Source organism: Erythranthe guttata, chromosome 4 (assembly GCF_056151865.1).
Source record: "Erythranthe guttata isolate IM_541 chromosome 4, IM_541, whole genome shotgun sequence".
Classification (NCBI taxonomy): domain Eukaryota; kingdom Viridiplantae; phylum Streptophyta; class Magnoliopsida; order Lamiales; family Phrymaceae; genus Erythranthe; species Erythranthe guttata.
The window spans coordinates 10,076,160-10,093,759 of record NC_142536.1 but is presented as its reverse complement, the minus strand read 5'-3'; the positions used below and the strand labels follow the sequence as shown (position 1 = coordinate 10,093,759).

At 42.2% G+C, this 17,600-nt stretch overlaps 1 protein-coding gene across 2 annotated transcripts; it reads right to left on the bottom strand.

The window, feature by feature from the left end:
• Positions 1-584: 584 nt before the first annotated feature.
• LOC105954905 (alpha-1,3-arabinosyltransferase XAT3) lies at positions 585-14,654 on the bottom strand. Of its 2 annotated transcripts, XM_088816832.1 has the most exons (4): positions 14,328-14,654; positions 14,179-14,250; positions 13,818-13,913; positions 585-2,016 (listed from the first exon to the last, which is right to left on the bottom strand). In XM_088816832.1, exons 1-4 carry the CDS (start codon positions 14,395-14,397, stop codon positions 830-832), a joined length of 1,425 nt encoding a protein of 474 aa, XP_088672958.1. In that variant the 5' UTR covers positions 14,398-14,654; the 3' UTR covers positions 585-829. The 2 variants fall into 2 exon arrangements, with proteins under 2 accessions (XP_088672958.1, XP_088672959.1); XM_088816833.1 differs by lacking the exon at positions 14,179-14,250 and having other exon boundaries at positions 14,328-14,518.
• Between the last annotated feature and the right edge of the window lie 2,946 nt (positions 14,655-17,600).

Sequence of the window (17,600 nt, the reverse complement as noted above, 5' to 3'; positions counted from 1 at the left end):
TGAATGAGCCGCGGGGCTGATGTCGTGGATGACGAGAAGGCAGACGAATGCGGTCCATCAGAACGGTGAAGATGGGGAAGGTGGTGGAGTGGGAGGTCTCATCCTCGACAAAGGAACCGATATTTGGGGGAAGAGATCGATAATGGAGAGGAAGAGAGGGCAAAGCGGCTACCTGTTGGAAGATGAGAGAGGGGAGAAATCTGGAGAAAAGGAAAAGATTGAGATTGTGGATTGTATAGGGTTAGGTGAAGGGTATTATAGTAAATTAAATTATTTATGGTAATTTAAGAATATTTTGGATTTATCTTAAGAAGGAAAAAAAAAAAAAAAAAAAAAAAATTGGGCCTCTCTTAATAGGACAATATATATGAGGAGTGTTTGTCAAATAATCCCTTTTAAATATTGTCCCTAATTAACAATAATTATATCCCAATTTCAATAATTTTGGGATAAAATCGTGACTGATTTTGTTTTTAGTACCTAGAAAACTAAGCGTACGGTATAGAGCAACTTTAGATTATATTAAATCGTAGCATTTAGTTATCGATTTCAATATTTATAGCGGGTTTGAGTTAGATCCAATCTTCTCAACCGAATATATTATTAAATTATAATATATCGAATTAATATGAGATAATAATGGCAATCGAACAACAACTTCGTAAATAGATCAAATTAAACCTAAAGTAACTCATGCAATTTTCCTAATACAAATGATACAAATACAGAATGGAAATCCGAAAAACAGAGAGAACCAATGAAAAAAAAACTGCAAAATAATGGCCATAAATAATGTGACAGTTGACCAAGACATATATGAGTCAACCAATCAACGGCGTACGAGCTTTAGAGCCTTAACCAATGTGCCTTTGAGCCGACGCAAATCAATAGTAACATTCTGTTTATTCAAATAAATTGACCAAATATCATCCCATCCCTTTTCTTTGTAAGAATTCGGATCGTTCAAAATTGGATGATCATTAGGGTATTGTTTGCTCAATGAGCTCTCTTCAACTGTTATTTTGTATTCCAAGTACTTTAAATTCATACCATGACAAGGGTTCTCGAAATCACGCCTAGCAAATCCATCGACGGGTCCAAACGGAACGACTTGTATCAAGACAGCATTGTCCGGTAAGAAAACCATGTTCGTTAGCCCTGCACCGTGTATTCCCATCAATACATCGAACGAATTCACCGTTCTCGCCAATTCCGACATGTTGGTCGAAACTCCTGCATCGGCCAAGAGAACCTCGTACCCCAACTTTCTTGCCAATCTCGATATTTTCCCTTCGTTTAGTATACTTCTTGTTTTTCTCCGAGAGAGGATTATGAGACGGGCACGCTTTTTCTTGTAATAATTGTCCCTTTTTCTTGATGTGATTGTCGTTTCTCTTTCGAGTGAGTAAATTTGCCGAATGAGTTGTCGGAAATTGTGCATCGAAGGGCCCATCGGAGAATTTGGCAATAACGGGTCGAGGGCGAGTTCTTTGTGGAATTTGAGGCCAACGACTACGTTATTGAAGCAATGGACTTGTGAGATTTCTCCGTCGATGTCTACTATTTGGTTGTGCACGGTTAAGTTTTCTAGAATTTGTCTGTATTTACTAGTCCACCACGGCTTGTAATCACTTGCGAGAAAATGGACATCCTTTCGAAAACGGTAAGATGTTGAGTATAACGGAAATAAGAGATCGGCGAAATCGTGGAAGTAGTTTCCGGTGAATCCTCCGATTGAAAAGAGGATTGCTGGATGGGTGTAATTTTGAGTACATTTTGGGATATAATTGTGTCCTGATAATTTGATTATCCATTTCTTGACATGGGAAGTGCCCTTTCTAGGATAAGGCTCTATGGTCCAAGAATTGATTGAATTGTTATTATTTGACATGGTTTCAACATAGTACTTTTTTAGGACATATATTGTGGAGGAATTGGCTTCAATCCTTATATCCCCTTCAATCTCACAATAATTTGAACTTGTGCACATTGCCTCCATTTTCTCTCTCTTAATTGCTGCATTCAATGACAATACAAGTGCAAAATTCTGTTAATTTCAGATGGAATTTTTTTATAATAATTTTAGTAATTTATAGATAAATATTAGTTAATATTAAAAAATGCATACATATAAACGGGAAATTCTATGCTACACCTGGTGAATATAACCAGACACCCTAATTAATAAGATTCTCATTACGGGTTCAGTTATGGCCCAATGAGTTTTAGAAATATAATTATAAAATAAATAAAAAAGGACACATGTCAAGAAAAGAGCCACTCGGTGAAAATCACCGGGTGTAGCATCGTATTCCCCCATATAAACTATATCTATATACTTCTTTACATATTAACATAAAATCAAAAAAACATTAAATATATTCAAGTAGATAAGTAATTACTATAGGTAATTCTAAATTCAAGTCTTACCGTGTCAAAGCCTAAATATTTTGTGTATACTACTAATATGACGTGATATTTAGATCAGCAATTTTTCTAAATTATAATATTTTTTTCGATAGTTCCAAAAGTCATTTCTTTTTGGTTATTTTTTTTAATTTGTGTGGTTAAAATGACAGTTGATAATACATAAAGGTCTAAAGTGAAACTGCTATGTCTACTTAACTATTAATTAATGGGATTTTGCCTACCGGTGTTCATCAGCTCGGTAAACCGATTGAATCGAATTGAACAGGAAATTCTTTACTTGTTGATTTGGTCCGTAGGTCTTCGTTCTCCTCAAGCCAGCTTCGTCCGTACTCCGGTGAATAAACCTGCAACGCCGGGGGGGGTTCCCGGCGGGAAAGCTCCGACGATCAAGTCAGTGATCGGAATAAAGGAAAAATGTGTGAATGTAATAGTAATTAGTGGATATATTTTTCGTGTGTGTGTGTGTGTTGATTCTCTTATTTATAGATGAGGAAAGCTTGGCCTCCAAGGCTTTCCTTTTTTAGGGTTTCTCTTTTCCCCCAAGTCATATATTTTGGGCCCGTATTGTCCTGGGCTCGCCTTACCCCGTTTTGGTATTGGGCTGGCGAGTTAAAGTACTCCCTCGTGGTTCCGAGGTTCGCACCATACGGCGACCTCGCTCATAATACCGAGCTAAGTCGTCATGGCTTCTTCGTTGTGGGCCTGTCATGTTGGGCTTATCCTAATGGGCTTATGCTCATTTGTTAATTGTCAAACAAGCCCGTATCAACTACTCCCCCCTACTCCTTATTTATAAAACAAGTCGGCTTTTCTTTACCTCGTTTTATAAATACGGAGTATGAGGCATCAGTTCGCACTTCGATTTAGATTTACGTCGGCGTATGCAGCCCCCCTTCCTTTACCTTTCATCAATTGCTCTGACATCCCGCGTGGTCGGTTCAAGTTCCCTAGGTCATCATGAGAAGACTTCCATCAACGCTTTTCGCGCTAGGTTCGAGGTAATCTGCATTAAATCCTGTCCGTTCGGGTGGGCGGTTATGATTGGTTTCTTCTCTTTCCTAGGTCATTACTAGGGGAGTCCAATCGACACTTCTTGCGCCGAATTCGAGGCGACCTACTTTGAATCTCACCCGTTCGAATAGACGGTTACGATCAAAGTTTCCATTTTTCCTTCCCCTATAAGTATCTGACCTCTACGAATTTCCAGAATTTTTTCCTCTTCTTCACCTCTGCGCTCTCCCCATCTTTATTTACCTCCGGCGACTTTGCTTTTCCGAGAACCAAGTTCTTTCCCTCCCGTGCTTGTTTTCTCCTTCGACAAAGGTACTCCCCTCTTCACCTTACTTTTTACAATTCTTAGCCTATGTCTTCCAATTCTCCCGACCCTTTTGGTCAAAGAATGCCTTCCAGGGAGGGAGATGAACACCCTACCCTTACTCTCTCTTCTTCATCGGAGGAAGGGCCCTATTTTTCCCCTTCGGGTAAATTACTGAAAAAACCGAAGAGAAAAAGAAGAGATGACGTTTTGTCTTCCGCGAGGAGCGGCTCTCCTTCATTGTCTGAGGGACGCGATTCAGACGACCAGTGGGGACCCAGTACTTTAAGCGAGGTAGACTTAGATAATTTAGTTCGCGATATAGGCCTTCCTACCGACGTAGAACTATTACTGCCCTCGCGAGATCAGCGTCCCTTAAACCCACCTCCGGGTTTCAGCACCTGGTTCTCAGAACAGTTTTATTTCGGCCTTACTTTCCCCATCTCACCTTGGTTTTCGGAGATTGCGCAGTTGTGCAATGTGTCCCTTAATCAATTTCATCCCCATGCCATAGTCGTCATGACCGGGTTTCGCATGCTTTGCACCTGGTCGGGTGTGATCCCTACTCCAGCTCGATTTCGGAGTGTGATGGTCTTGAAAAATTCCAGTCCTTTTCATATTTCTATCTCGGCTCGCCCGGGTTTCAAAATATTAATGCCACCCAACAAAACTGATGGGTGGCAGGGTCATTACTTCTTCGCGAAAAACCCTGCTGATACCCCTTACCTGTGTCCTTGGTTCGCCACTTTACCCGACAAGCGGAGGGGGAAACCCCTAGCGATAGACGAGTGGCTCTTGAAAATGATTGTTCACTTTCAACCAAGCTATGGCATGCCTGAGACTCTTACCAGTTTTCCACCAATACTTCGCCACTTCTGCTTCCATGACAACGGCACTCATCCCTTGACTCAAGAGGATTTAGGTGGGTTTAAGCATGATACTAGTTTTCTGCTATAGTTCGTCACTCGTTTTGGGTTGTGGCTTTTTACTTGGCTGTATTTTATGCTTGCCGAGGTATTGCGTACTCGCTGACCACACTTTTCTTGATCCCATTAACAGATTTAAGGATGAAGAGAATGTTCCGAGGTGACAAGCCGGCGACTCGCCCGTCCGAATCGGAGCCGGAATTTCAGGCGTCTGAGTTTCAGCGCCCCGTGGTTGCTGATTCCGAGAAAAAGTCCCCTGAAGAGGGAGCCCTAAGGCAAAGGCCTTCTAAGAAAAATGTTGGGACTTCGCGTCCCCGAGGTGGGCCGCGTGTGGAGGAGCCCGAACTCCCTCGGCAATCTTCGGCCATAGTTGCCGTTCCTCCCCCACCACCTTCCTCGACCGAAGAACAGGTGGAAAAAGAGCCCACCGCGAAGAAGAGAAGGGCTGATGTGGCCCTTGGGTTGATTGGGTCGACTCCGGGGCAGACCGGGTCAGCTCCGGGGCAAGTTGGGTCGTCTTTGCCTCCGAATTTTGCACTTCATCTCTGCCAAAATGCAGAGAACGCCATCGCCGCCTGCCGAGCCATGGCGCTTCCCCGAGACGTTGCTCACTTTGGACAAATGAGCAAAGGTGATCGGCTCGAGTTGCTGTTACATAACATAACGCAGGTTGGTTTTATCTCGCACATATGAGTTAGTTTTTTCATCTTTTAGCCGTATTCTGTCTTATTTAAGCCTTCTATGTGTGTGTAGCAATTTGCGATCGCCTTCTCGGGCCCTTTGGGGTGGGATGACGTCCCTCGTGAGGCATATGATAACCAGAAAAAGGAGGTCGGTCAACTTCGCAAGGAGATCCGAAGCTTGAAGGAGAGTCTGGCAGTATCTGAGTCGGCGAAAGAGGGGTTGTTTGCCGAGGTGGGGAAATTACGAGAGAGGGAGAAGGTCTTGCAAGCAGAGAAGGATTCCTTGGCTTCTCACAACGAGACTTTAGAGGAAAAAGCCAAAAACCTTTCTAACGAGCTATTCGCGGCCGGGGTGCAGGCGTCCACCAATTTTACCGAGGGAGTGAAGGAAGGCCACAGGCTGTTCCCAGGTTCCTCCGAGGGTTTGCGCTTCATGGAGGCGTTTGTTCGCCGTTTCTTTGACCGGTTATGGCGCTCGACAACGTTCACTCGACAAGCGTCTGGCCTAGCTCGTTTTTTCTTTTCGGAAGCGGTGAAGGCTGTCCGCAAGCGGTTAACTGGCGCTGGCATTGAGTTTCCCTTGGCTGAAAACGAGCTTGCCGAGGACTTACCTGACGATGTGATTCCAGGTTTCGAAGGGGACGTGAACGAAGACCCTGACTTAGAGTGGTGGAGGCAAGTACATCGGGAGCTTGTCGAAGACTTCTCTCGCCAAGGGAGCTCTTCGGTGATCATTACTGACTTAGTTGGGGACGTTGAAACTATTGATGCGATGGCAGGTCTCAACAAAGCGCCGTCGGGCTTCGTCTCGTCTCCTCCCCCGCCTACCGGGAATCAAGGCGAAGCCGGGGTGGAATCTCCCAAAAACACTTAATCGTTTTTCATTTGTCCCTGTACTTGAATTTTTGTACTTTATTCCTTGTATCATGTACTTGCATTTTCCTTCTATATTTTGAACAATTTACTTCGTTTTGTCAATGTTTTCAATGTATTAAAGTGCTTTACTTGTCTCCATCTCGTTTATTTCGTGCGCCAGGGCTGCTTTTACTTTAGTGCCGTATGTTCGAGAATGATTAGTCACTTTGACAGAGTGTTTTCCGAACCTGAGTTAACTCGATCTTTAGCAAACTGTTTACTTTGTGTTTTGAGCTTAGTCTTCGGCTGTTATTTCCTTTGACAACACATGCGATTTAACGCAACAATGAAACATGCGAGTTAACGCCACAATAAAACACGCGAGTTAACGCCACAATGAAACACGCGAGTTAACGCCACAATAAAACACGCGAGTTAACGCCACAATGAAATACGCGAGTTAACGCCACAATGAAACACGCGAGTTAACGCCACAATGAGACACGCGATTTAACGCCACAATGAAACACGCGAGTTAACGCCACAATGAAACACGCGATTTAACGCCACAATGAAACACGCGAGTTAACGCCACAATGAAACACGCGAGTTAACGCCACAATGAAACACGCGATTTAACGCCACAATGAAACACGCGAGTTAACGCCACAATGAAGCACGCGAGTTAACGCCACAATGAAACACGCGAGTTAACGCCACAATGAGACACGCGATTTAACGCCACAATGAAACACGCGAGTTAACGCCACAATGAAACACGCGATTTAACGCCACAATGAAACACGCGAGTTAACGCCACAATGAAACACGCGAGTTAACGCCACAATGAAACACGCGATTTAACGCCACAATGAAACACGCGAGTTAACGCCACAATGAAGCACGCGAGTTAACGCCACAATGAAACACGCGAGTTAACGCCACAATGAGACACGCGATTTAACGCCACAATGAAACACGCGAGTTAACGCCACAATAAAACACGCGATTTAACGCCACAATGAAACACGCGAGTTAACGCCACAATGAAAACTTAAATAAATAACACAAGGATTTTTTAACGTGGAAACCCTCCAAATAAGGAGAGAAAAAACCACGGGGCCTAGCCCAGATCGGAAAATGGATGTTTATTAATGGTTGTTTTGCCTGTACAAGGTGTGTCTCGATTTCGCTGGCGTAATTGCCTCGATCTCCTTTCTCTCTCTCTCTTTTTTTTTTTTTTTTTTTTTTTTTTTTTTTTTTTTTTTTTTTTTTTACGCGAAGAAGCGTTTCAGATGTATTATGTTCCAAGCCCGAGGTAACGGCTTCCCGTCGATGTCTGCCAACTCATATCCTCCGCCGGCCAAACACCTGGTAACTGTGTATGGTCCTTCCCAATTAGCCTCCAACTTTCCCGTGTGTTTTAGCGCGTCAGCTCGTCGCAAGACGAGGTCTCCGAGCTGGAATGAGCGGGGCCGCACCCCCTGATCATACCGAGCTTTGATCAAGTTTTTACTTCTTTCCATGTGCAAATACGCCGTTTCCCGGAGATCGAAAACTTCGTCCAGCTGTGATCTTAAAGCATCATCATTTGTTACTTCGTCAAATGCGGCGATGCGGAGCGTGTCCATTGCCACTTCGACCGGTATAACTGCTTCAGTTCCATAGGTTAACCGGAACGGTGTTTCGCCAGTAGCTGCTTTGGTTGTAGTCCGGTAAGACCAGAGGACGGAGGGTAACTCGTCTACCCAACTTCCACCTAGCTCGTCTAACCTTTTTTTCAATCCATTGACAATGCTCCGGTTTACGGACTCCACTTGTCCATTGGCCTGGGGGTGCGCTACTGCTACAAATTTTTGTGTAATTTTCATCTCTTCGCACCACGCTCGGATTTTCTTGCCGTTGAACTGAGTGCCGTTGTCCGATACAAGGCTTCGAGGTAGGCCAAAGCGACAGCAGATATTTTTCCAAATGAAGTGCATGACCTCGTCTTCTGAGATTTTCGATAGGGCTTCAGCTTCGACCCACTTAGTAAAGTAGTCTACCGCGACAATGATGAACTTTTTCCGACCCGTGGTTTGAGGGAATGGCCCCACCAGGTCGATTCCCCATTGGGCGAAAGGGCATGGAGCACTCATGATGGTCATTTCCTCCCCCGGCTTGTGGATGAGCGAGGCATATTTTTGGCATTGTATGCAGTGTTGAACATATCGGTGCGTGTCCTTCTTCATGCCAGGCCAGTAATATCCGGCCCGATGTAGTTTCTGCATGAGGGCCCGAGCTCCTCCATGCTCACCACAACCACCTCGATGTACTTCATCCAGAACATGCTTTATCTCCTGCTTTCCCAAACACCTTGCATCTACCGTGGTGAAGTTTCTTTTATATAATGTCCCATGCCGTACGAAAAAGTGCCTTGCCTTATATGCCAAGCGGTGCTGCTCTCTCTTGGTGCCAGCTCGCTCTCCTCTGAAGTATTTGAACAAAGGCGTTCTCCAATCGGGCTCTTCGTCTATTACCATTATGCCCGGTGTTGGGGTAGGGGCAATAAGGATAGTGATCTTTCTTTCAATACAATCGACAACTGACGACCCGACTTTAGCGAGGAAGTCAGCTCGCTGGTTGTCGTTTCTCGGAATTTGATGCATGGTACAGACTTCAAAAGTTTCTTGCACAGCTCGGGCTTTATTTACATAACTCTTCATTCTATCGTTTTTTATTTCGTAGTCCCCTTCGAGTTGGTGTATTACCAATTGAGAGTCGGAGTATATTCGCACCACGCGCGCTCCGAGCTCTTGAGCGATCTCCATACCTCGGATAAAGGCTTCATATTCTGCTTCATTATTGGAGACCCGAGGTAACCTAACAGCAAACTCGACTTCCGTTCCAGTGGGATCAATAACTATTATCCCTGCCCCCGCTCCCGAGGTTGTCGATGAACCATCCACGTAAATTTTCCACTCTTTTTCGATGGGTATCCTGGTGGTTTCTCGGATGAAATCCGCTAGCGCTTGTCCTTTGACCGAGGTACGGGGTTGATATTGAATCTCGTACTGTCCTAGCTCGATGGCCCATTTAACAATTCGCCCTGACGCGGTAGGTTGACCTAGGGTCTGCCGAAGGGGTAAGCTTGTGCGAATCACCATGGTATGCGACAGGAAATAAGGCCGGAGTCGTCGCGTAGTGAGGACCAACGCGTATGCTATTTTCTCGACTTCAGAATATCGGCTTTCCGACGTAGTGAGGATCTTACTAGTATAGTAGATCGGTCTTTGTTGATTATTAACTTCTTTAAACAAAACCGAACTGATGGACTCATCACCCACTGACAAGTATACAAACAGGGTTTCACCCTTTTCGGGGGTGCTAAGGATCGGCAGGCAAGTAAGAGATCGTTTTAATGCTTCGAATGCGAGCTGGCATTCGGTGGTCCATTCGAACTGAGCTGTTTTCCTTAGTACTTTGAAGAAAGGCAGGCTCTTATCAGCCATTCGTGATATAAACCGAGCTAGGGCTACAACTTTTCCTGCCAAGGATTGGACTTCCTTGATGGAACGAGGAGGTGTCATCTGAAGTACGGCCTCCACTTTATCTTGATTTACCTTGATGCCTTCCCGATTAACAATGTATCCCAGGAACTTTCCAGCTTGTACTGCGAATGCACACTTAGCAGGGTTCAACTTCATTCCATATAAACGAAGAGTTGCAAAGGTCTCAGCTAGGTCGGCGAGATGCGTAGAGCGCCTCTTGCTTTTAACTAACATGTCATCAACATAGACCTCAATGTTGCGTCCGAGTTGGGCCCGAAACATCCTATCCATCAATCGTTGATACGTGGCTCCTGCGTTTTTCAGGCCGAAAGGCATCACCACGTAACAGTAAGTCCCCGTGGCGGTGACAAAACTTACTGCTGGCTGGTCCTTTTCGTCTAGCGGAATTTGGTGGTATCCCTGCGAGGCATCCATCATACTAAGTAGCTCGCATCCAGCGGTGGCATCTACAAGCTGATCTATGCGAGGTAAGGGATAATCGTCCTTTGGGCAAGCCTTGTTTAAGTCCCTGAAATCGATACACATTCGCCATTGGCCATTGGCTTTCTGTACTAATACCGCATTGGACAGCCATGTGGGGAACTGGATTTCTCGGATATGCCCGATTTCCAGAAGTCGCTGCACTTCCTTCTGTATGATTTCGTCCTTTTCGATACCGAAGTGTCGCCGTTTTTGCTTGACAGGCCTGCACTCAGGCCGTAAATTGAGCCTGTGTACAGCCGTTCGCGGCGATATACCGGTCAAGTCACTTGGTTGCCAAGCAAAGATGTCTTCATTAGACCGTAATAATGCTATCAACTCGTCTCGGAGAGGTGGTTCTAGATCCTTACTGATCCGGGTTTGTTTCATCATGCCTGGGACGAGGTCGATCGTCATCAATTCGTCCATAGGTTGCACATGATTAACTTTATCCTCTGGGTCAACTCGGGGACGCTTCTCGTCTCCCAAATCTTCTTTGGTGAGGGTATCGCGTCGGCCTTTCTCTGCTATCTTAACCATTTCGACATAACACGATCTCGATTGGGTTTGGTCGCCCCTGACCTCTCCCACCATCCCATCAACTGGGAACTTAAGCTTTTGATGAATGGTCGAAGGGACCGCCCGAAAGGTATGTAACATTGGTCGTCCTATCACGATGTTATACGAGGTCGGCGACCCTTCAACGATGACAAAATTGACAGTTTGAGTGCGTGTTCGAGGTGGGGTTCCTATAGTGACAGGGATTTTAACTTGTCCAATCGGCGTCAGGGACCCTCCTGTGAACCCAAATATCGCTGTGGTGACGGGGAAAACCGGGAGGTCAAGCTCCATTTGAAGGAAGCACTCGTAAGATATGACGTCCACCGAACTTCCGGGATCAACGAAGGCGCGAGCGACGTCGTATCCTCCCACGTTAATCGTGATGAGGAGAGGGTCACAGTGAAAATCGTCTAAGTCCGCTTCATCTTCATGACCGAACGAGATAGTGGGATATTGACGATGCTTCGGTGTAGAGATTTGGCAAACTTCATGATTATTTTTGAGGCTACCGAGATGACGTCTCCTAGCCCGGTGAGTATCTCCTCCCGTAGGACCCCCTGAAATCATCTGAATGTACCCTCTTTTCGGCGCTGGCGGTGGGGGCGGTGCTCGTGGCGGGTTCCCGAACTGGGCTTCACGCTTTTGTCCCCGAGGTGAATCTATCTTCACAAAATCCCCGATCTTGTTATCTCTGATGAGACGTTCCACTTCGTCTTTCAGATGTGCGCAGTCGTCGGTCGTATGTCCGTATTCGTTATGAAAACGGCAGAAAGTACCCAATGTCGGATCTCGACGGGGGGCTCCGCGAGCAGTTCGAGGCCACCGCAGATCAGCTCTCTTCTCGATCGCGTATAGCACCTGGGATAGAGGAGCTGTAAGGGGCTGGTATGATTGGAACCGAGATCCCTTAGCCTCCGGGACAATACTCCGACTAGGAATACTAGCATCCCTGCGAGGTAACATAGGCTCCTTGCCTCTCTTTACTTCGCTAACCCGTACGTTTGTGGCTTGGTGAGATTCCTCCACTTTCTGTTGGCGGGCTTCTTCTAAGTTAATGAACTTAGATGCCCTTTCTAATAAGTTATCGAAATCAGGTGATGGCTCCAGCGCTAGAGCTCGGAAAAATTCATCATCTCTCAACCCTTGTGAAAGGGCCGCCATGAGCACCTCGTCACTGGTAGTCGGGACTTCCAGGGTGGCCGAGGTAAACCGTTTGATGTAACTCCTGAGGCTTTCCTTCTCCTTCTGGCGGATGCTGAACAACGATAGGGAGGTTTTCTTGCACTTTTTCGAGCTGGCGAACTGGTTCATGAAGGCCTTAGCAAATTGTTCGAAAGATTGCATGCTCCCGGAAGGCAACAAACCGAACCAGGCCTGAGCAGGCCCGGCTAGGGTGGTGGCGAAGGCACGACATCTCACCCCTTCCGTGAGCTGATGAAGTGATGCCGTATTGTTGAAACGGCTTAGGTGTTCGGCGGGATCCGATGTGCCATTGTACTCGAACGAAATGGGTCGGTAGCTAGCGGGTATGGGGTCATCATCGAGGTGTTTTGCGAAAGGGCTAGATCCCACGAGATCTCGCATTGACCTGTTCCGTAAGGCCTTTAATTCGTTCATATCACGTCTCAGGCTGTCTACTTCGGTCCTGACTCCATGACTGTCGCCTCCTCGATTTTCCGAATAACTGTCGCCTTCATCATCAGTTCGCCCCTCGTTCGGAGAGCGTCTCAGGTCCCTTTTGGGTCGGTTATCCTGAGGTAAGGATTGGGCGTAATTTCGGATGGCCGTGGTGATCATGACTTCTACCTCGTCCCGGGTATATGTACGCTCATTGGGAGCCTGGGCGGGGGTTGCGGCTGGTCTTCTCGAAACAGCTTCGCCATCCTGGAACCCAAAAGAGGGGCTGCTTGGGGTGACAGGGATCCGGCCCTCCTTCTCAGGTGTAAGGAAACTACACCCCGACTTATCTTTCTGAACGGACGATGGACCAGCCGGTGTACTGCGAGCTACTGCGTCTAAATCCTTCTGCAAATTCCGGGCAATGATATCTCCTTCCTCCATTGTTCTCTACGTTGATAGCTCAGATCTGGACTTCCGGGGGGTAGATCTGATATTTCCCGGAAGTTATCCCCAAGATTTCTAGATTCTTTCCCACAGACGGCGCCACTTGATTTGGTCCGTAGGTCTTCGTTCTCCTCAAGCCAGCTTCGTCCGTACTCCGGTGAATAAACCTGCAACGCCGGGGGGGGTTCCCGGCGGGAAAGCTCCGACGATCAAGTCAGTGATCGGAATAAAGGAAAAATGTGTGAATGTAATAGTAATTAGTGGATATATTTTTCGTGTGTGTGTGTGTGTTGATTCTCTTATTTATAGATGAGGAAAGCTTGGCCTCCAAGGCTTTCCTTTTTTAGGGTTTCTCTTTTCCCCCAAGTCATATATTTTGGGCCCGTATTGTCCTGGGCTCGCCTTACCCCGTTTTGGTATTGGGCTGGCGAGTTAAAGTACTCCCTCGTGGTTCCGAGGTTCGCACCATACGGCGACCTCGCTCATAATACCGAGCTAAGTCGTCATGGCTTCTTCGTTGTGGGCCTGTCATGTTGGGCTTATCCTAATGGGCTTATGCTCATTTGTTAATTGTCAAACAAGCCCGTATCACTTGTCTAATACCGAAAAGGTAATTCGGTTCGATATTCGGTTTTTCGGTTGCCGAAATTCCGGTAATTCTGTTTCACCAAATACCAAAATTTTATTTTTATTTATTATTTTATTTATATATGTAATATTAATATATATATATATATACTAAAATATATTATTTGTATACTACAGTATATAAAAAATAAATAAAAACTCAAATTCTTAAATATTTTTAATAAAATTTCGGTAATTTGATTATTTGCCATCTGAACCGCATATTTCGGTGCGATAAACTGTATGAAATTTTGGCGTTTTACCAAAATTTTAGTACGGTTATATCAATGAACACATGTCACCATACTTACTGCATATTGCATACGATACATGTACATCACCATACCTGTTGGCTTGAAGATCGCGCTTGTGTCATTACCGAGAAGCGTGTTTTGGTCATTGCTAATCGACATTGGCAAATATTCAACATCGCTGCCAAGTACTGCAACCAATTAAGATCAGCAATTTTGGATTCACATATCCCCCATTTAAAATGCTTTCTTCTCTTACAAGTATAATACCAATTTATTGTAAGGACAAAAAAAAAATCAAGTTATCTTGAGAGCCGGTACGGGGAATGAAATAAACAATGAAATTGATGTTAATTTATTACAAATTCGGGAAAAAACAATTTATTTCTTTCATGTTTGAATTTGAAAAAAAAACAATATATTTAAATATTAATCCAAATTAATATATCAATTTACCTGTGGTAGCATCAATTGCAAACATATCTTGAACAGAATTGACCGAGAACCGAAAATTAACAGGATCAACAACTGCAAACAAAGAGCGAAGTTTTTGAAAATTATGTAGTATTATTACAAAACGAGAGCAAAACAGTTAATAGACTTACTGACTGAGAGGGGGCTCAAATCAAATGATGTCTGAAAGTTGAGGAAATGGCCAATGCGACAACGAGGCATAAAAAGAGTGCACAACAACCGAATTTCCTACGTTCGTAACGACTAAAACTTTTCGCAAAGATGGGATCGTAATACATCTTTACTTGCAACTCAAGTTGCTAATTAGACGCTAAATATATATAAGTGATCGATTAAAGAATCGAAAAAAAAGTCAAATAGGAACAAGGCCGTGAATTGAAGAAATCATCATTCTTTGGCACTTTTCACCGGGATTAGTGGTTTATTATTAGTTTTATTATGAGAGTTTAGAAGTGATTAGCAGTTGAATATAATGATAATGGTTTTATAATGATGACAATCTTTTAGGTGTGGCACAGTGGCAGTGGTTGTTGATAATTATGTAGTCTAATTAATTCATTAATGGTTTGAAAGAAAGGTTTTAACTGTAATTAACAAAATTGGCTAGTGAAGTAATATCAAAGATCATTGCTAACATAAGTGAGTAAGTTACTAATGCGCATGCATGATTTTCAAGTGCAAATTTATCAGACCTCTTGTCCCTTTCTTTCTTATTAGCTTACGTAATTTTATAGGGATTATTTGCCAAAACCCCCTCATCACATAAGTGTAATTACAATGAACCCAAATTTATTTCCTATTTTTAAGATAAATCCAAAATATCTTTTATTAATAAAAGTTAATTAAGTATCACAATTATACCCTTACCTTATTATAACGTATCTTAGAATTTAATTCCTTGAAATCACGTTCTCAATCACACCCACAAATCCCGCTGCACAAATCTTTTTTTTTTCCTCTCTAGATTTTATTTTCTCTTTTTTTTTTTTTCTTCTATTCACCGTTGCATCTCTCCTTCCGTTCAACCCTTCTTTTCTCCCAATAGCCCCAACCCCAGCCTTCACCCGACGACACACCAGCCCCCATCGGCGACACACCAGCCCCTCACCGGCGCCGCCCCAGTCCCCCACCGGCGCCGCCCAGCCCCCCACCTGATGCCGCCCCAGCCACCCCCCCCCCCCCCCCTTATTTCATCTCTCTTTATGCGATTGTAGAAAAAAGGTAATTTTTTTTCCTTTCAATCATCTTTTCAATGGTTTTAGGGTTTGTGGGGAAGGTTCTTATTTGATAAAGATATTGTGAAAAAGACTATTAATTCTTATAAATTAATTTTTTTTCTTATTCAAATTGATACAGTGACCCTTGTTATTGAAATTTGACAACAACTGGTGGTTGGAGCCGAATTTGGCGATTAACGGATTGGATGAGTGCCGTTTCTTTGGATCGACGATCATGATTTATATTTATGTGAACCTGTTTTTTTTCATTTTATGTTTAACCATACAATAATTTTTATATATTATTAATGTGTTGGTGTGTGAGTGTGTTTACTTGAACGTGTGTTAGTGTGTGTTTGCCGGAGGTGGCGGCGGGCGGTGGCGGAGGAGATTTGGAGGTGGTGGACGAAAGAAGTATGGATATCTAATGGACGAAAGAAGTATGGATTTTTTATAGTGGTTTTCAATAATTATGTACAGATTTTTGTAGTGGTTTTCAATATTTTACATATACCACTATAAAAATCTGTACAAAAGTTATAGTGGTTTTTCAATAATTACTGTACATATTTTTATATAACTGTATATACAGAGTGGTTTTTATGTTGACATAATTGTTATATATAGTGGTTTTCAAGTTTACATAGTTGTTATACAGAGTGGTTTTCATATTTATATTGTTGTTTATACATAGTGGTTTTCACATAGTGGATTATGTTAATGTAAAGTGGATTACGTTTTTTACAGTAATTTTACAATGGTTTTTGATAAATTTGTAGTAGTTTCCGATGAGTATATAGTAGATTTTAATTTTTGTAACCCGTGTGGACAAAAAAATAAGTGGATTATTTCACTAATTTAATAGTGGTTTTCGATGAACATGTAGTGAATTACACTAATTTAACAGTGGGTTACACTTATTTAATAGTGGGATTACATTAATATTAAGGTGGATTATACTTATTTTATAGTAATTTTTACTTTATTTTCATAGCGGCTTTCGATAAATTTAATGGTTTTCGATTATTATGTAGTGATTTTTTTTTTATATAAAATATGAACGATTTAAAAAAACTGAAATAAAATAAAAAATAAAAAATAAAAAAATAACAAAGTTTTGGTTTAATTTTGAAATAAAAAAAACCTATTAAAAAAAGCAAAAAAAATCTGGAAAAAAACTAAAATTAAATTTGGTGCGTGAGATAGGGAGAGAGAATATGGGGTGGGTGAGATAGTGGAGAGAAATAAGGGATTTGCATATTTAATTTTTTTAATGATTTTCCATAATAATATAATATGGTAACTTTGACTAATAGTAAATAGGGGCATTTTGGATAATTTGAATCAATTGGATTTATAGCAAATACCAATTAAAAAAAAGGGGCAATATGCCAAACACCCTTCATTGGGAATTTAATTCTTGATAAATCCTTTTTTTATAAATGATATTTGAGATAAATCCAATGGGTCTGAAAAACCATATATGCCCCTACTAACTATTAATTAGTATAATTATTTAATTAAAAAAAAATTACACCCATAATCTACACCCAAATCTTCTCCTAAAATTATTTCCCTCATCACGTTAATTCAGTTTTTTTTCCCTTTTCTTTTTTATTTTGTTTAATGGTTTTCTTTATTTCCATTTAAAATAAAATTTTGTAATTATATTATTATTTTTTTTTCGGTTGTTTATTTTAAATTATTTTTTTTCTTATTTATATTTTTCATGTTTTTTATTTTAATTTTAAAAATGGTTTTACTTTTATTTTCGTTTTTTCATGTTTTTTTTTTAATTTCAAAGTTTTTTAAAAATGGGTTTTTTTTATTTTCTTTCCAGTTTTTTTAAATAAAAACTACTCTATATAAACATGAAAACCACTCTATAAACATGAAAACCACTATAACAACTATATAACATGAAAAATACTCTGTATAACAACTATGTAAACTTGAAAACCACTCTTTATAATAACTATGTCAACTTAAAAACCACTCTGTATATACAGTTAAATAAAAATCTGTACAAAAATTATTGAAAATCACTATAAAATTGTTGAAAACCACTATAAATTTATAAAATTGTTGAAAACCACTATAAATTTATAAAATTGTTGAAAACCACTATAAATTTATATAAAAACCATTCTATATAAACATGAAAACCACTCTGTATTAACAGCTATA